This window comes from Hyperolius riggenbachi, chromosome 2 (assembly GCF_040937935.1).
Source record: "Hyperolius riggenbachi isolate aHypRig1 chromosome 2, aHypRig1.pri, whole genome shotgun sequence".
NCBI classification, from domain to species: domain Eukaryota; kingdom Metazoa; phylum Chordata; class Amphibia; order Anura; family Hyperoliidae; genus Hyperolius; species Hyperolius riggenbachi.
This window is the reverse complement of record NC_090647.1, coordinates 404,319,479-404,340,089: the sequence shown is the minus strand read 5'-3', so window position 1 is coordinate 404,340,089 and position 20,611 is coordinate 404,319,479. Positions and strand designations below refer to the sequence as shown.

At 45.3% G+C, this 20,611-nt stretch overlaps 1 protein-coding gene across 1 annotated transcript in view; it reads left to right on the top strand.

The window, feature by feature from the left end:
* The window catches only part of SLC19A2 (solute carrier family 19 member 2), a 75,939-nt gene that overhangs the window by 12,923 nt on the left and 42,405 nt on the right, over positions 1-20,611 (top strand). The window contains exons 2-3 of the mRNA XM_068269819.1: positions 3,396-3,992; positions 8,642-8,876. Of these exons, the coding sequence (XP_068125920.1) occupies positions 3,396-3,992; positions 8,642-8,876 (832 nt within the window). The remainder of the gene's footprint in view (positions 1-3,395; positions 3,993-8,641; positions 8,877-20,611) is intronic.

Below are 20,611 nucleotides of genomic sequence, written 5' to 3'. Positions count from 1 at the left end.
CTGATTAGCCTGAAAGGGGCTGGAGGAAGCCCCAGGTATGTATGAAACTTTAATTTCATCTGTCTCAGGTTTCCTTTGTTACACAGTAGTACTGTACTCTACATATGCACTCCCCACAGAGCTGCAGGGAATCCACTGAGAATGTTGTGCACATTGAACACAGAGGTGTTGTCTATCGCCCATAAACCTTGTTTAGATTGTGCATGAAGAATGTGTAATAGAGGAAGAATCTCCTCATTCCCCTGCAGAGTACCTGCACATCCTTCTTACATGTATCCACAGTTACATTGCCTAGGGCCTTATAGATGTTCTTTGTTCCGGTCTGTACCTTTTTACAAGTACTCTTACTAAGGACTAGTTTTAGTCTAAAGGGAATAAATATAGTAGTCTACATATCCTTCTCACTTCAGTTGTCTTGTAAAATTCCTAAGCGTTGGCAGTTAAAGGGGCACTATGTCTAATTTCTTTGTTTTTTGTCATTATAATATTAATATTTGTATGTGTATCATACTTAGGAACATGTATTGTGGCAGATTACATTTTTTTTTTTTTTTCTATACACAGCCAATTCCTTTTACAGCTTTAGTCACGTCGGCAGATTTACCTTACTGACGTGACTCAGGCTAATCCATGTTGTAGTAGGAGGCCTCTTTTTATCTCGTTGGAGCTGCCGTTATTGCTCACCCCTCTGGTCAGCTCAGTTTAGATCCTTCCATTTTCCAATTGCACTATTGTGCAGTTACAGAGGTCACCCGAATCTGCCATAAAGTGCAGCGGCCATGGAGAGTGGGATGCAGCCGTCCTCCAGAGTGGAACACATCCGCCATGCTGAGCAGGACGCGGCCGCACGGATTAATGTCTGATTGCGCTGCCCGGAAGCTCCCCTTCACACTGAGTAGCACGCATGCTCAGTGTGAAATTAATGAAGCTGCTGGAGGTAAAATACTAAAGATCTCCGCTCCCACACCTCTTACACCCCCCAAATTTTCAGGGAAGAGAGGATCCCCCGAACAACCTCTATACCAAATTGCAGCCCCCGAGACCCGCCGGTTCAGGAGATAGATTACAGAAACCTATCTTGGGAACCAGTGGGGCTCGGGGGCTGCAATTTGGTATAGAGGTAGTTCGGGGGGTCCCCTCTCTACCCTGAACATTTGGGGAGTGTAAGAGGTGTGAGAGCGGAGATATTTAGTATTTTACCTTCAGCAGCTTCATTCAATAGAAAATGTGGCCGCACAGTCTCCTACTGCGCATGCGGGGCAGCGCAAATCAACAGGCAGCGTAATCCGACACAACACCGGCAAGGACCCCTATAGCTAACCTGGCAATGAAACTGACACCTATTGTTGTCCGTTCCTATGGTTACCAGACTTGAACTGCGCAAGGCAGCGGCGGAATCTAAGAGCACAGGGGTCCTTGCCGGGCAGCGTAATCCATGTAGCTGCGTCCTGCTCAGCATGGCGGATGCGTTCCACTCTCCACGGCGGCTGCACTTTATGGCAGATTCGGGTGACCTCTGTAACTGCACAATAGTGCAGTTGGAATATGGAAGGATCCAAACTGAGCTGACCAGAGGGGTGAGCAATAACGGCAGCTCCAACGAGATAAAGAGGCCCCCTACTACAACATGGATTAGCCTGAGTCGCATCAGTAAGGTAAATCTGCCGACGTGACTCTAAAGCTGTAAAAGGAATTGGCTGTGTAAAAGAAATGTAATCTGCTACAATACATGTTCCGAAGTATGATACACATACAAATATTAATATTATAGTGGCAAAAAACAAAGAAATTAGCCATAGTGCCCCTTTAAGAGATGAATTTCACGTTACATACTGTTAATCAACAAAATTGTAATATGCAAATTAGAGGAGTCAGTCGGTGGAATCCTAAACTGAGGAGTCGGAGTCGTGGAATCCTAAACTGAGGAGTCGGAGTCGGTGGATTTTTGGACCGACTCCACAGCCCTGGTCGGCAGCCTCTGGGCCTGCACGAGCGCACTACTCACGGTCGCACTCGGGTAGCCAGGAATGTTCTGCACAGGTGCAGAATGCTCCCGTCTGCAGAATAGTTGCAGCAGCCAACCTCGCCAGGCTGCGGCAACGGAGGGGCCACCGGCTGGGAGCGGAGCTGCGGTGAGGGACACTCAGGGCCTTTACACACTGCTGCACTTACGATGCGTTTTTCTAATCGCATACAATTTTTAAATCACAAAGCCTTTATGAAAATAGAAAAATTGCATCCCACCAGTGTTGGCAGGTCTTCACGATTTTCATTATTTCAAAAGACCTTACGATTAAAAAATGCATGCAATTTTAACCACTTATTTTTTGAATTTGAGCAACTTTCACTTCCCATTCATTTGCAAATAACTTTCTCACTACTCATCACAATGAATTGGTCTATATCTTGTTTTTTCCGCCACCAATTAGGCTTTCTTTGGCTGATACATTTTGCTAAGAATTATTTTATTCTAAATCCATTTTAACAGGAATATTAAGAAAGAAATGGGAAAAAAATCATTATTTCTCAGTTTTTGGCCATTATAGTTTGAAATTAATAAATGCTTCCGTAATTAATTAAAACCCATGTATTTTATTTGCCCATTTGTCCCGCTTATTACACCATTTAAATTATGTCCCTATCACAATGCATGGCGCCGATATTTTATTTGGAAATAAAGGTGCATTTTTTTCCATTACTATTTACAAGCCCATAATTTAAAAAATTATATTAATATACTCCTTTGACATGCATTTTTAAAAAGTTCAGAACCTTAGGTAACTTTTTTTTTTATTAATTGTATGTGGGTAATTTTTGGTGTGGGAGCTAATTTTAAATGTATTAATTTATAAAAAAAAATGGATGTGTGTGTAGTTTTTACTATTTGGCCACAAGATAGCCATAGTGAAAAAGTCCTGGAAGCGTGATCGTACGCTTCCAGGAAAAGAATGAAGACTGGGAACTTTTTGTAACTCAGAAAAACTGCAGCCTCTGATTAGAGTCTGTCGGTTTTTCTGCGGGGGGCTTTGATCAATGAATGGGATCTATAATCCCATTCATTGATCGCTGGACTAACGGCCGGCGACGGGAGTGCGCGCATCCCAACTGGACAAGAATGTTCATCCAGTTGGGCTTAAGTGGTTAAAAGCGCAATCGCTGCAGTGTGTACAGACCCTCTCTGGCAACAAGTCCTACACTGTCCCTGGAGGCTCTCCACAGTCTCTGTCCCCGTCACATGCGTCAAAAAAGTGACGTCATCGAGCCCTGGCTGGCGTTCGTAGCGACAGGTCATTCCTAAGCTAGGGTTTGCCTGTATATGTATGCTCTAATTGTACTTCTAGTGTTCTCTTCTAGAAGACTTGCCATGTGAATTTTTTTTCTTTTTTCTTTCTTAGGTGTTCAATGAAATCTATCCTGTTTGGACATATTCCTATTTGGTCTTGTTGTTTCCTGTATTTCTTGCAACAGACTATTTACGTTATAAGCCAGTGATCATCATACAGGGTTTGAGTCTAATAATTACCTGGTTTATGCTTTTGTATGCTCAAGGCACCTTGGCAATCCAGTTTGTTGAATTTTTCTATGGCATGTCTACAGCAACTGAGATAGCCTATTACTCTTACATTTACAGCGTGGTAGATGCTGACATGTATCAAAAAGTTACAAGCTATTGCCGTACTGCCACGTTAGCTGGTTTTACTGTCGGTTCTGTTACAGGCCAGATTCTGGTTTCTGTGGCCAAGTGGTCTTTATTTAGTTTAAATGTAATTTCCCTAGTCAGTGTCTCTGTTGCTTTTGCTGCTTCGTGGTTTCTACCTATGCCAAGAAAAAGTTTGTTCTTCCACCAAAGCCTAAATGGGCACGAAAGCAATAAAACAGATGTCAAACAAAAACACAGTCTAAAAAATGGTGTTTTGGCGCATGCAACTACATCAGAGGAGATTGAAGCTCATATTCCCTTGAACATTGAGGCGCTTACTACAGATAAAGAGGTAACTAATATTTATGAAATGTTAAATCTGAATAAAGCATTGCACTAATTTAAAGTGATCTAGTATATTTTATATATTATCAAGCAGCTGTTTGCTTCTAATAACTAGTCGCAACACAATTTTAAAATGCTCCTTTTCATGTTCTTACTCAATGAAGCCAGAATTGGATTAAAGTGACACTGAAGTGAAAAGAAACTTATGAGATAATGAATTGTATGTGTAGTACAGATAATTAATAGAACATTAGAGGCAAAGAAAAGAGTCTCATATTTTTATTTTCAGATATATAGCATTATTTATAACATGGCATCATTCTGTCACATTTGCAGTTTAGAAACCACGCTCTATTTTAAGCTATAAAATAGAGCAGCCTTTGAACTTTCTTGCAGTAAAACATAATCTCAAGCTGTCTCTCACTGTTTCTTGGCTTTTTAAGCTACATAGATAATAGGACTGAGTTTAAGCAAGTTGGCCCAATAAATCAGAGATAACTTAAGTGTTTTAACTCTTCCTGTACTGGAAAATAAGATTTGTTTTCCCCTTTGCTTCTAATGTTCTATTTCTGTTCCAGACATACAGTTCATTATCTCATAAGTTTATTTTTGCTTCAGATTTGCTTTAAAGAGAACCCGAGGTGGGGTTCTGACAATGCAATCCACATACAGAGGAGACTGGGTCTGCCTATACTGCCCAGCCTCTGTTGCTATTTCAATCCCCCCTAAGCTCCCTCTGCACTCTGCTATCCCCCATAAATCACAGCCGTGCTGTCGACACACAGCATGTCGCGGCGGGCTGTGTTTATCTCTGTACTGTCAGTCTGCCGTTCCCCCACCACCACCCCCGCCCGCCTCCTGCATAGCTCCGGTCCGCGTCCCTTCCCTCCCCGCTGATTGGAGGGAAGGGACGCGGGCGAGACCGGAGCTATGCAGGAGGCGGGGGGAGCACGCAGAGTGTCAGTATAGATGTAAACACAGCGCGGCTGTGATTTATGGGGGATAGCAGAGCGCAGGGGGAATTTAGGGGGGATTGAAATGGCAACAGAGGCTGGGCAGTATAGGCAGACCCAGCCTCTGGATGTGGATTGCATTGTCAGAACCCTGCCTCGGGTTCTCTTTAAAGAGAACCTGCAAGGAAAAAAAAGAGCTCCTGGAGGTACTTGCCTCGGGAGGGGGAAGCCTCTGGATCCTAATGAGTCTTCCTCCTTCTTCCTGTGCAGCACGGATCCAGCGCTGGGACTCCTGAACAGAAGCAGATTGCAACATTTACCTTTGCGATCCAACACGGGTGCAGTACCATTTTTCCCCTGCACAGAAGAGTAGACCAGATCGGGTTCAGCTATTTCTGCTGGAGCATGAGGGGGAAGATGGTCTGCGCTGGAAACCAAAGGTAAATATCACTGCGTGCTGCACCAGTGCAATCACTGACAGGCTTGTTAGCGGATTTTTGGTGGGAGCCAGCATTGGATCAAGGCTACACAGGACGACGGGGGGAAGCCTTGTTAGGATCTAGAGGCTTCCTCCTCCCAAGGTAAGTGCCCCATAAGGGCATTTTTTCCTTACAGATTCTCTTTAAGTATCTCATGTAGGTATTATATTCTGTGCATTAAGTCCTACCTCATTATTGCATTGGGGCAATATGTCGTAGTTGTCTCCCTCTAGTTTCCCATTAGCCAACACCAATCCCCCATTTCCACTAACCTACTGGGGGACCACCCATACTAAATCCTGTTTGTGGTTGTTACCTGACAGGACTTAGGATTTACAGACCTACTGCCCTGATCAGGAGCCATGTGTATTGGCCCCTGATCATGTAATCACTATGATTTCCAGTGATCATAGTGATCTCTGAATGTAGCTGTTGAAACAAAATGAAATGGCTCTAACCTCTCCTCTGTACCCCTGATGATTGTCGCTCGACTCGCTCCACTCAGCACTGCATCTTGCCTCACACTGCCTCTAGTATCGTGTCCCGGCTTGTTGAATTCATCAACCTGGGACCCAGAATATGAAGCAGTACAATGCTGAATATGTTGCGGAGAGGAGTGAACTGGGGAGGGGGGGAGAGGGGTGAGTAATACATTTGCCAATTTCTGCATACGGGGATGTAGATATCAGAAACATTATGGGGACACACTAGACAGAAGGGAAATGTGTAGGGGCAACTAGACACCAGGAAAAACTTTAGGGGACCACTAGACACCAGGGAAGCACATATGGGGACCACTAGACACCTGCTAAGCGTATAGGGGACCCCTAGACCACCAAGGAAACGTATAGGGAACCACTAGACTAACAGAGAGATCTATGTAAAGGACAGGGATGACATGTCGAATGAGGAAACCACAAGAATTGAGATGCTTTGAGAACTATTACTGTAGAATAAAATATACTGTTTAGCCATAGTGTAGACCATGTTGTCTAATTATTAAAGAGTATCCAGTATAAAAGTTAGAGTCCGTCATACCAGGCTTTGTCTTAATGATGGATTGGGGGTCTCAGGGTTAATTACTTACCCTATCGGCCGTAATTCATTCAGTCAGGTGAGCACTTCACACCTTCTCCCCCCCCCCCCCCCTTTTTGGAAAATCAGCCTGGGTGATTTTTTTTTTCTTTTTTTTTTTAACTTCTGCCGAGGCTTTGCCCCATCTACGTTGCCATGGTCTGTCCCCAGTTAGGCAGCCGCACCACAATTAATGGCTGCCAAGCTTGGGGCGGGCCACGGCAATGCGGGCAGGTGTTTCTCCGAAGAGCTTCAGAAACATGGGGATGGCGAAGCGTCACCTGTGTAAAAATGACGACTGAAGACAAAAAAACACACCTGACCAGTTTTCAATTCAAGGCCAGTTTGCCAGTGCCAGAATTCAGCAGGGACACCACTTCTGCATACACTTGAAACGAACAAACTTGGAGATGTCACACAAATTGCTCAACAATTCAAACTGTATTGGGAGCATGGGGGATTATGAGTTTAGGTTATGGGGATTTAGTTTTAGCTTCTTTGGTAAGTTGCCAGTTCTACCCTTACCATAGACTTTGTCTATTTCTTTTCCGCTGTATGAAAAATATCATGCCTGTCTGGTTTGTGCAATGCAGAAAGGTGTTAGTAACACACGTAAAAGACGTGTTAGTAGCACACAGTTGTGAACTTGGCTATAGAAAATAATTATAGGCAGGCTTCTCTCTTAGTTTTGTCCACTGCTGCTCTGTGTGAACTGAGTTTTAGGCATCATGGCCACTGTAAATTTTAAGGCAGCTTTCCTTGAGTATTGCACACTGAGATGCATTGCTGAAATCATTAGCAACACAACAGTGTGTTCAAAAGCAAAGCCATGAAGTTAAAGGGACTCCGAGCAGTGCAGAAACTATGGAAATATGCATATCATTTTAAAGCTCTTTTTCTCCTCTTTCCAATGATATATAAACCACCACCCTACGTCTTTTAGTTTTTGCTATTTTCGCGATTGAAATTGCCGCGGCCGCGATTTCGATCGCGAAAATAGAGAAAACTAAAAGGTGTAGGGCAACGATTTAGGTGTCGTCAGAAAGAGGAGAAAGAGAGCTTTAAAATGATATCCATCAAGCCATAGTTATATTGTATTACACAGGACGACACTTTCCCCAGTGTCAGCAGCTCCATTCAGCTGAATGCAGCTGCTGACTTTGACAAAAAGTCGTCCTGTATAATACAATATAACTATGGAAAGATGGATATCATTTTAAAGCTCTCTTTCTCCTCTTTCTGGCGACACCTAAATCGTCGCCCTACGCCTTTTAGTTTTCTCTATTTTCGCGATCGAAATCGTGGCCGCGGCAATTTCAATCGCGAAAATAGTGAAAACTAAAAGGCGTAGGGTGGCGGTTTATATATCATTGGAAAGAGGAGAAAGAGAGCTTTAAAATGATATGCATCTTTCCATAGTTTCTGCACTGCTCGGAGTCCCTTTAAAGGACCACTATCGTGAAAAAAGTAAGCAGTTAAAATCTGACAGAATCGACAGGTTTTGGGCCAGTCCATCTCTTCATGAGGGATTCTGAGGGTTTTCTTTGTTTTCAACAGCATTTCCTGAACAGCAGTTGCAAAGTCTAACTGACAGAATAGTGTGCAAGTGATTAGGGAGGCTGGCTGGTATCTTACTATTTTGGCAGTTACACTGCTGTTCTGGAAATGCTGTTATAAACAAAGAAGACCCTGAGAATCGCCTATGATAAGATGGACTAGTCCAAACCCTGTCAGTTCTGTCAGATTTTAACTGCTTACTTTTTTTGCGATAGTGGTCTTTTAAGAAATGTATTATTGTTGTAGTACAATTTTCACCTACTGCACTATAAAGGAATGGATCCAAAATCCAGAGGTGGTGCACCGAATAGGTAATTCAGACAGTGTCTTACAAAACATGTAGCAATTACAGGAAACAGACTGTGACCTTGTGAGGGCAGGTTTCTTGGCTGAGAGTATAACATTATATTCATCATAGCGTTATTAGTTCTGGGCTGTTTATTGTAAAATTAAACCTTGGTTTCTTTTGTGATGAACTTCCATAAAGCAAAAATAATTTTAGACCTTTATACACTGGAGAACAGAACACATTATGTGCTCATATGTATTTGCTTTTGTAACCAAATAAAAAAATAAATCCACTTATTTTCCAGTGTACTGAAAGAATGAAGAGTGTTAATGTAAAGACTGTGCTAAGAATATTGTGGAGAGACTTTTTAGTCTGCTACTCCTCCCGCACTCTCCTGTGCTGGTCAGTTTGGTGGGCATTGTCAACATGTGGATACTTCCAAGTCATAAACTATGCTCAGGGATTATGGGAAATGGTTGCCCCCTCTTCCAATTCGGTTATCTACAATGGCAGCGTAGAAGCAGTTTCTACCCTCCTAGGTAAGTTTTTTTTTAATCAATGTAAAAAAAAAATTACTCTCATCGTAGCAGCTCTTTTCTCATCTCAATGTATGTATAGTTAAGTGATTATACTATTTTTAGAGGCTTTTTTTCAAGCAGTCATTTTCATTAATGCATTGGCAGAATTTGCCACTAGACATGGTTAGCCTATTTTAGAGGTGGATAATACTTCAGGGTCTCCGCCATCCTTAAAGGGCAACTGAAGCAAGAGGGATATGGAGGCTTTTAAGCAATACCAGTTGCCTGCCTATCCTGCTAATCCTCTACCTCTAATACGTTTAGCCATAAACCCTGAACAAGCAAGCAGCAGATCAAGTGTTTCTGACATTTGTCTGATCTGAAAGATTAGCTTCATGCTTGTTTCTGGCATTATTCAGAAACTACTGCACCCTAATAAACCAGCAGGACTGCCAGTCAACTATTATTGTATAAAAGGAAATAAATAGGGCAGCCTCCATATATTTCTCACTTCAGTTGTCTTTTAACCTTCCTGGCGGGTTTTTTTGCGAAACATTTTTTTTCTATCATAGCGCTAGCTACATGATGCCCCCCTCCCTGCGGAGTCCCTCCCACCCCGCCTATCGCCGCCGGCGCGCTTGCCCATAAAGAAATCCCGTTCTGAACGGGATTTCCTTTAGGGCTTCCCTCGTCGCCATGGCGACGATCGCGATGACGTCATTATCATCATGACGTCAGAGGGAGTCCTGATCCACCCCTCAGCGCTGCCTGGCACTGATTGGCCAGGCTGCGCATGGGATCTCAGGTGGGGGGGGTCCTCTAACGCGGCAGAAATCGGCGGCGATCGCGGTATACATGCAGCTAGCAAAATGCTAGCTGCATGTAATAAAAAAAAAAAAATATGCAAATCGGCCCAGCAGGGCCTGAGAGAGACTCCTGCGCGGCATAGCCCGAGCTCAGCTCGGGCTTACTGCCAGGAAGGTTAACTCTATGCTGCCTCCGCACAGAAAATTAGTGTAGGGCTGCACATAGAGTACAGAATAATTACCTGCTTGTTGCTGCCCAATCCTCTCTTCTGCAGTCAGTGATCATGTTTTCTGATGCACATCCATTGTGTTCCCTTTACTTTGCTTGCAAAATAAAAGAACAGTTAGGGCCTGTTCAGACTATGCGCGTTCCTGGACGTTTTCAGGGAACGTGTCTGGGTACCAAAAACGCATAGGAACGGCTCCTAATGCTTTTGAATGGGCTAGTTCACATGTATGCGTATGAGACGCATACGTTTCTCATCCGCATTGCTGCACGCAGTTCTGTGCGATACGCATTGAAACGGACGCAATGAAAGTCTATGGACGCGTATCAAAAACGCGTACTATTGCGTTTTTAGCGTCAGTTTTCCTCTGCGGTTCCCATAATTTTTTTTTTTCCCCCTGGGTCACGTGTGTGTGCAAAACGCAATAGAATACGCATTAGAACGCAAGAAAAACTCATGCGTTTTTCACCTTGCGTTTCTTTGATTTTAAACGCATTCTTCATACGCAGATAGTCTGAACAGGCCCTAAGTGACATGGTTGCTAACTGCAAAGTAGAGATAATGGTGCAGCCTCAAGCGGGTAAATGTACTCCTATTCTAAATGCTTCCATGCTCCTATTACAATAAAATGACTACTCTTGTATTGGGGAGCATGTTGGCTACGCTTTATTATACTTATTACATATTATGAACAAATTTTGTATTAACCATTTCACCCCTTGGGGATTTTTCACCTTATGCATCAGAACAATTTTCACATCCCATTCATTTGCTAATAACTTCATCACTACTTATCACAAGTTATTGATCTATATCTTGTTTTTTCCGCCACTAAACTTCTAAATGCATTTTAACAGGATTAATAAGAAAAAAAATTCATTATACTCTGTTTTCGTCCATTATAACTTTAAAATAATCCATGCTACCATAATTAAAACCTATGTATTTTATTTGCCCGTTTGTCTCGTATATTACACCATTTAAATTTTGTCCCTATCACAATGTATGGTGCCAATATTTTATTTGGAAATAAAGGTGCATTTTTTCCGTTTTGCGTCCATCACTATTTACAAGCTTATAATTTAAAAAAAATGTTCGTAGTATACCCCTTCACATGCATATATTTTTTTTTTTTTTTTTTTTTTTTTTTTTTTTCCATTAAAAATTTTATTTGGGTAATTTTTTTGGTGTGGGAAATAAACTGATAATTTTAAATGTTAAAATGTGTGTGAATTCCCTTCAAAAATGCTTGTAGATGTAGTTTTACTATTTGGCCAGAGGATGGCCACCTTGATGATTTTTTTTTTTTTTAATATACAGAAAGACTGTGGCCTCTGGTAAGAGACCATCGGTTTTTCTGCTGGGGATTTTGATCTGTGATAGGGAACCATGTTCCCGTTCACTGATCAGAGGGCCACCGGGGAACAGCACAGGGGCGCGGGAGCGTGCTGAAGAGCGGCACCGCAGCCGAGCAGCCGCCTGGACGTGAGGATCACGTATGGGCGGCTGAAATGGTTAATATACCACTCACCACCACAGCCTATATATAATTTTGCTTCTTTAAAGTGCATTTATTTCAGCATAAGTTGTCTGATGCAATCATTACCTTACAGATAATTATATAGTTAGTTTGGTTGAAAAAAAGACAATCGTCCATCCAGAAAAAAAATAAAACGCCATCCTGAAACTGCACATATCCCAGTTAATCCAGGGGAAGGCAAAAAACCTTACAAGGCCTGGGCCAATTAGCCTTAAAAGGGACACATTCCTTCCCGACTCTAGATGGCAGTCAGATAAATCCCTGGACCAACTCTTCTGGGAATTACTTAAAAATTATCGCAGTGGGTGCCCTTCAATGCAAGGAAGGCATCAAAGTCCTCTTTACATGCAGATATAGAGTTTGTCATAACTACTTCCTGAGGTAAGATGTTCCAGATTTTAACCACTCTCACTGTGAGGGACCCCTTTCTAAATGGCAAAAACTTTTTTCCTCCACATGCATATTGTGTCCCCTTGTCCATTGTACAACCCTAGGGACAAAAAAAAGCTCCCCTGCCAAGCTTTTGTATTGCCCTCTGATGCATTTATACATGTTAATCAGGTCACCTCTGAAATAAGCCCAGTTTGTCCAACCTTTCTTGGTACGTGAGATCTTTCATCCCGTTCCAGGAGGTCAATGTCCTTTCTATAGTGTGGTGACCAAAACTGTATTCCGTACTCCAAATGTGGCCTCACAAGTGATTTATACAGAGGGAGTAGTACACTAGCATCTCAGGATATTATTTCCCTTTTTATGCATCCCAGAATTTTATTTGCTTTAGCTACCGCTGCTTGGTATTGTATATGATTACCTAACTTGTTATCAACCAGTATTCCTAAGTCCTTCTCCAAGTCTGTTCCCAGCCATATGCCATTTATTTTATATTATGATCTACCATTTGTACGTCCAAGGTGCATGACTTTACATTTATCAAAAAGTCAAGGAAAAGCTGCGCTCAGTAGCTTATCAACATTAAAAATCATCTGCCACGTGCCTGCCCGTATGGTCATGTTGTCAAGGTCCTGTTGTAGTATGTCACTATCAGTCTTCGTGTTGCTAATTCTGCATAATTTTGTATCATCTGCAAAGATGGTTACATTACTCTGTATTCCATCCACTAGCTCATTAATAAATACAGATCACTATTTGATTTGCATAAAATTTATGCAAATTTTAATCGACTGCATTATTAGCATCTCAATAACCAGTACTAGTTCTGTAATTTAAAGTGAACCTTAACTGGCCCGAAAAAAAAAAAAAAAGTTTCACTTACCCGGGGCCTCCATCTGTCCCCTGCAGACGTCCTGTGCCCACGCCGGGGTGAACCGATCTGCTGGTCCCCTGCAGGCAGCCAGTTTTGTTTTCCATGCCTTGCTGTGCGCGTCCCTTGATCGCGTTTCTGTCTCCATTTCCATTCTGTGCACGAGCAGTATGCCTGTGCATGCACAGGACGTCCAGAGACAGGAGCGCGATCGAGGGATGCGCACTGGCCCAATCACGAGAACCAAATTGGCTGCCTGCGGGGGACCGGAGAAAGGGTTTGTCCCGGCACGGGCACAGGACGTCTGTAGGGGGCTGATTTAGGTTATACACCATTGCTTTATATACACAGGCTTGCAGGATTTTTGCATGCAGTTTTGCTTTTTCTTTTCCTGAAATTACTATTTTTAATTTTGAGCTTATGCACTCTGCATTGCATACATTCCCTGTAAGGCCTGGTGCACACCAAAACCCGCTAGCAGATCCGCAAAATGCTAGCAGATTTTGAAACGCTTTTTCTTATTTTTCTATGGCGTTTTGCTAGCGTTTTGCGGATTGCTGCAGCGGATTTCAGTATAGTAGATTTCATATATTGTTACAGTAAAGCTGTTACTGAACAACTTCTGTAACAAAAACGCCGGCAAAACCGCTCTGAACAGGTGTTTTTCATAGCGGTTTGCGTTTTTCCTATACTTAACATTGAGGCAGAAACGCACCCGCAATCCAAAAAATGCCTCACTCCGGCATTTTTCGTTTCTGCAAAACGCCTCCTGCTCTGGTGTGAACCACCCCATTGAGATACATTGACCAAGCGGATCCGCAGCCGCAAGCGGCTGCAGAAATGCTGAAAAAGCCGCTCGGTGTGCACCAGCCCTCAATGTGCATTATGAATGTTTTAAATCTATTTATTATGCATCACATCTGGGAGTGATGTGTATTTGTTTTCTAGCCATTAGCCTGAAGGGCATCAGTGTTCTCCCCAGAATTTTTTTCCAGCCGGGTGGCATGAAAAAGTAGCCGGGTGGCGTGCGAGGGGGGAATGCAACTCTGCTTACAGAATAAAAAGAGGATGAGGAGGCAAGCCGATGTACCTGCTAAGTACACACAATGCAATTTCCGGACAGATTTATTGTCAGATCGACAATTTTCAACATGCCTGATCTGATTTTCAGTTCACTTCTATAGGAAATCGTGCAGAAATCAGATCGGACACGTTGGGAATAATCGATCTGACAGTAGATCTGTCAGAAAATTGCATTGTGTGTACCTAGCAGATTGTTTCAGATTAAGGTGCTCAGGTCCCTTTTTAAGCAGGCCTGAACAGAGAACTTGCGCTCTGCTCTAAAAGATGCACAAAAGCATAACCTTTAAAGGACAACTGTAGTGAGAAGAATATGGAGACTGCCATATTTATTTCTTCTTAAACAATACCAATTGCCTGGCAGCCCTGTTGATATATTTGGCTGCAGTAGTGTCTGAATCACACCAGAAACAAGCATGCAGCTAATCTTGTCAGATCTGTCAATATGGTCAGAAACATTGGATATGCTGCATGCTTGTTCAGAGGCTAGGGTAAAATTATTAGAGGCAGGGGATCAGCAGGACAGCCAGGCAACTGGCATTGCTTATAAGTAAATAATTATGGCAGCTTCCATATCCGTTTCACTTCAGTTGTCCTTTAAAGAAAAACATTTCTTTGTTACAGCTGATACAAATGCTGCAATAAATCTGCAGTGTGTCTACTTCCTGCTTTCTTGTAAGCAGACATGTTAACATTTAGTGCTTTTCAAATGAGCTTCTCTGCAGTCATGTGACACAGAAAGAGATCAAATTAGACAGGCTAAACTGTGTAAATACAGGGTGCATTTCTCTGTTTCCTTCTGTCCTGTGCAAGAGTTCAGCTCCACTAAGTGTCCCCAGTGTGCAGGGGGAGGGGCAGCACTACAGACACGATACAAAGCTGGGGTCAGGGGGAAACACACACAGCAGGAGACAAGTGCACAGGGGGCTGCCTTTTTACAGACAGATGCTCTGCATGGCTGTGTCTCCTCTGCCCCCACAGCAAATAAATAAACATGCAGAGGTGTGAAGGGGCATCACTTCTCCTGATCTCCGTGTCTCCCTCCAGCCGGATTAAACGTGCAGCTGCCGTTTTCAACTACTCAGGCATGTTGTTTACCTGCAGTCTGGAGGAGGAGGAGAGACTACATGAGCCGCTCTGAGGCTGTCCCGGAGACCCACGTGGCTCTTATCTCACTCCTGGAAGCTGCTGCTGTATCGGTTTTTTTTTTGGTTTTTTTTGTTGCTTTACTGCTCTCTCTGTTTTCATTCACGAGAGTGAGAGGCACCATAATAAAATAGATCCTAATACTCGGAGAGCAGAAGGGAGAATCGGAACAGGAGTCCCGCCCCTTACAACCCGCCCAGCCAATCCCTCCCTGTCTCACCAGAACACATGAGCTGACAGGCAGAGGAGCGCTCCTGCAGTGTAGTGTCAGCCTTTGCTATTGTGCGAGGCTGGCGCTGACTGAAAGCAGGCAATGGAGCGCTCCTATGTGAAGTTTACTAGAAGCTCCAGGCAAGCACATGACAACAGGCGGGCGGGGCTTCAAATCAGCCGGGCGGCCCGCCCACTTAATTAGCTCTGGGGAGAACACTGGGCATGGAGAGTGCCCTTCAGATGTACAACCCTACTTGTATAACGTATATTTGTACTGTGGAGTGCCAATACCTCTTCTGTTTTCCATTTCTGTAGGCTGGTGCACACCAGAGCAGTTTATGAGTTTTTAAAAACGCTAGAGGTTTGAAAACCGCATGGGTAATGTATTTCAATGGGCTGATGCACACCAGAGCGGTTCTTTTTTTTCCACAAATGCAAACTCAGGGGCTGCAGCATTTTTTTTTTTTAGATTTCTGAGGCGTTTCTGCCTCAATGTCAAAGTAAAGGAAAGTGGAAAACCGCTCTGAAAAACGCTAGAGCAGAGCGGTTTTCCAGGCGGTTTTTTGTTACAGAAGCTGTTCAGTAACAGCTTTACTGTTACAATATATGAAATCTGCTACCAGGGCCGGATTAACCATAAGGCACAGTAGGCACGAGCCTACAGGCGCCTTATGGGGCAAAGGCGGCACCCCAAAGTCCCGACAATGTCATCCACCCATGCTCTGGCCGCCCGCCCGCAGCGAGATTTGGTCACTCTATCCTGCAGTCAGCAGCCGCACAGTGAGTATCGCTGGCGGCCGCCGTATTCATGTCATGCACGCAGCATCTGCTTCCTCTCCCAACACTCATCAGCCTATTTTGCATAAAGTTCTCCTTGCCGCTTCACCCCGGGCTTAATTACTCATTCATTTACTTGCATACATTAGCGTGGCCCGCAGTGAAGTGAGCGGTAACCAATGACAGCGCTGTATACTTCACTTCCTGTATGTGAAGTATACAACACTGTCATTGGCTCGCCGCTCGCTTCACTCATCACTGCGGGCCACGCTGCTGTCTGCAAGTCTAAATGAATGAGTAATTAATTAGTCCCGGGCAGCGGAGCAGCGAGGAGGACTTTATGCAATATAGGCAGACGAGCGCTGGGAGTGGAGGAGAGAAGCAGGTAAGACTATGTTGAGCCCACCTGACTCGGGGAGGTGTGGGGGTAGAAAATATATTTAAGGGAATTCGTGGGGGCACCTGATTACTTGGGGGAGGGGGAGGAAAAAAACTATTTCAAAGGGCTGGGGGTTTGGGTGGCATCTGGCCACTTAAACTTAAGGGGGGGCTCCTATACTCGAGGTATAATGTCATCTGACTACTTGGGGAGGGGGAGACCACCTATACAAAAGAAAGGGTGGGGGGGGCAGAACATCTGGCCACCTATAATTAATGGGGAGGGCTCCTATACTAAGGGATGGGGCATCTGAGTACTGGGAGGGGAGGGAGTGGTATCTGGCTTCATACTGAGGTAGAGGGAAGCCACCTACACCAAAGGGGTGGGGGGGATGGGATATCTGTCCACCTATACTTACAGGGGGGCCCCTATACTTTAGGGATGGGGTAATTTTACTACTTGGTAGGAGCATCTGGCTGCATACGGGGGGGGGGGGGGGGGGGGGGAGCCACCTATACCAAAGGGGTAGATGGGGGGGCATTTGACTACATATACATAAGGTGGGGGCTTCTAGCTGCCTATACTTAAAGGAATCATCAGCCAAGTTATAAAAAAACGATTTACTTACCTGGGGCTTTCTCCAGCCCTTGCAGCTGAAACGTCCTATGCCGCAGCTCCACTGTCCGCCACTGGCCCGGGGTCCCCGCACGGTGTCTCGCCAGGCATCCTCAGTATGCCGCATACGACATGGGCTTGATTGATAGCGGCGCTTCACGCAGGCGCAGTAAGGACAACCTCGAGGCTGTCCTCTGCACCGTGCGGGGACCCCGGGCCGGCGACGGAGAGCGGAGCTGCCAGTGTGGAACAGTTGGCTGCAAGGGGCTGGAGAAAGCCCCAGGTAAGTAAATCAGCTTTTTTATAATTTGGCTGATGATTCCTTTAAGGGGTCCTTTGGATACATACTGAAATGGGAGCACCTGGCTACCAAAACTTAAGGGGGGGTTACCTATACTGTAAAGGTAAGGGCATCTGGCTACCTATATTGAAAGGGGGGCTACCTATATTGAAGGCAACCTAAAATGGGGGAAAAAACAGCACTGTAACTTACCTGGGGCTTCTTCCAGCCCCTGCAGTCATCCTGTGCCCTCAAGGTGCTTCCACGATCCTCCAGTCACCCACAGCGCCCCTTTGCCAGCTGTGCTCAAGTGGACTGAAGCTTTCTGTTCATAAAAGTGTACATCTGAGTGTATAGTATAACACTTTTTAACTACAAATGTTAATACTTACCTGGCTCTCCCTCGTCATCCTCCTGTGCTCGTCCATCATTCCCGTCTGGCCCAGTTAAAGCCACAGTTGGGCTTTGTTGTGCTCCATTACGCATGCGCGGGTCAGATGTGTGCGGCCATAGCGGCGCATGCGTTGTAGTCCCAAACCACCAAACTGGATACTGAAAGAATGGACGGGACAAGGACACAATGGAGCCCACAGCCTACCAAGGGCTGGAGGAATCCCCAGGTAAGTATAAATGCTTGCAGTTAGAAAGTCTCCGTTTTCCTCTAAAAAAGGCATGCTATACGGGGGGGCTACAGACTGTTTATTGTCCATGCCGCTGTCTGCCTGGGAAAAGGCTAGTCTCTACTGTGTTTGTCCTCTCCAGTTTTATTAAAAACTCTGTTGCCTGTTTTTGAAAAAGGGGGTGTGGCCTGCACAGAGGGGTGGAGTTTAGGGCACCAGAACTTCTGTGCCTATAGGCTCCTGAGCTGTAAATCCGGCCCTGTCTGCTACACAAAAACGCTCCCAAAAAATGCTAGGCGTGTTTAGAAAACCTCTAAACATGCCTAGAAATTGCTCTAAAAATCTGCTTCAAAAACCTCTAGCGTTAGATCTGCTGGAGGTTTTTGGTGTGCACTGGCCCTAATACATGCCTATTATAGGCACTTTCAGTGGTGATAGTTGGACAACTGAAGTGAGAAGTATATGGAGACTGCCATATTTATTTCCTTTTAAAGTGACACTAATGCAAAACAAAAAAACAAAAAAAAAAACCTTAATTATCCATTCATTACATTAAATTCATTAGATCATAATAGAACATTAGTAGCAAAGAAAAGAATCTAATTTTTATTTTCCATTATATAGCATTTTTATTTTTTAATTGCATCATTCTCTAATATTTGCAGTTTGTTACACTCTGCATTTTAACCATGTAGATGACTGTGCGCGCGATCATGCGGGCAGATGCCCGCGATGTTGGCAACGGGGGGATTGGCTGCAGGGGACAAAAAAACCTCTGAACCAATCCGTACATGTCCGCCGAGAATGAACACAGTTTTAGTTCAAAAACTGTTCATTCTTAACCACTTAACGACCGCCTAACGCTCATAGGCGTCGGCGGGTCGTTAGTGGTATAGCATGGAAACGGCCGCTCGATCGAGCGGCCTTTCCATGCCAGTTCACGGAGGCTGTCTCCGTGAACATCCGGAGAGCCGCCGATCGCGGCTCGCCAGTGAACTGTAAACAGGCGGGGAAGAAATCCCCGCTGTTTACATCACACGGCGCTGCTGCGCAGCAGCGCCGTGACGTAGATCGGCGATCCCCGGCCTCTGATTGGCCGGGGATCGCCGGCATATGATAGGCTGAAGCCTATCCTTGTGCGATTTTTAACAATACAGATTCTCTTTAAGTGGTTAAATAGAGCCGCAGCGCTTCTTCCAGCTCGCCGATTTCTGCCGCTGATCATTAGATTTATGAATGGGAACAAATTAATCTCCCCTCTAGGCCACCGTGATCGCAGGCATCCATCGATGCCTGCGTCACTTCCCTAGTTACAATGTAGCAACACTTCATTTTTTGCAGACTTTACCAGTGCCATGCCACAGCCATTTTCTACATAAACGCAAACTTGTGGTGGAAGAAAACACCCCGAAAAGTAAGATACTTACCAAGATGGATGGAAAGCTCTGGATGATCTATTCTAGAGGCTTCCCATGTCCCCTTGACCCTACTGCTTCTCGCCTGGACCCTTTACTTCCTCGAACCCACCCCCCCCCCCCCCATGTACTAGTACAGTCGCACTGCGCCTGTGCAAATCCTGACTGTGCCTGCATGAGTCCTGCCTATGCAGAAGCACAAAGCTGCTTAAAGAGTAACTGTCAGGCAAAAACAAGTAATTTTGATCTATGTTCCCCTGTGTTAAACAGTGTGGAAGGAAGCCAAATATCAATACTGAAGTTAAAAAACTCTCTTACTTTATTGTGGGCTGAATAGCAGCCTTCCTTATCTCCAGGCTGTTTAGGAGGACGCATCAGACTGTAAAAGCCGCAGTCAGCCTGCAAAGCATGGGAAGGTCTTACTTCCTCTCCACTGCCCTCCCTGCACCACACCTTCATTTCCCTATCCAGCCCTGCTGCAGCCTCATTGGCTGGTCCCTCTCTCCTTCCCTCCCCATCCAGACACCCTGAGTGACAGCTGCAGGCTGCCTGCGGCAACCCCCCCAAATCCTAACCAAACCCACCCCAGCCCCCCCCCCCCCCGCGCGAGTGACACCTGCCCGCGATCGGCAGCACCAACATATCCCGCCCCCCCCCCGCGAGTGGCACGCGCGGTCGGCGGCACCACCCCACCCCCGCGAGTGACACCCGCGATCGGCGGCAGAACCCCACCCCCGCCGCGAGTGGCACCCACGAACGGTGGTGCCCCCGCCCCGCGAGTGGCACCCGTGATCGGCGGCAAACCCCCCCGGCAGCTCCAGCACCCCCGACCCCCCCCCCCCCCCCCGCGAGTGGCACCCGTGATCGGCGGCTAAACCCCCAGTGAGTGACACCCACGATCGGCGGCACTCCTCCAAACGACCGACATCGCAATCGCAAGCAAAACGACCGACATCGCAATCGCAAGCAAAACGACCGACATCGCAATCGCAAGCAAAACGACCGACATCGCAATCGCAAGCAAAACGACCGACATCGCAATCGCAAGCAAAACGACCGACATCGCAATCGCAAGCAAAACGACCGACATCGCAATCGCAAGCAAAACGACCGACATCGCAATCGCAAGCAAAACGACCGACATCGCAATCGCAAGCAAAACGACCGACATCGCAATCGCAAGCAAAACGACCGACATCGCAAGCAAAACGACCGACATCGCAAGCAAAACGACTGACTTCGCAATCGGTCGCAAAACGCCTGACATCGCAAGCAAAACGACTGACATCGCAAGCAAAACGACCGACATCGCAACCGCCCGCAAATTGAATGACATCGCAATCATCCGCAACAGCCCCCCCCGCGACTGACAACGCAATCGCTCGCACAGCTCCCCC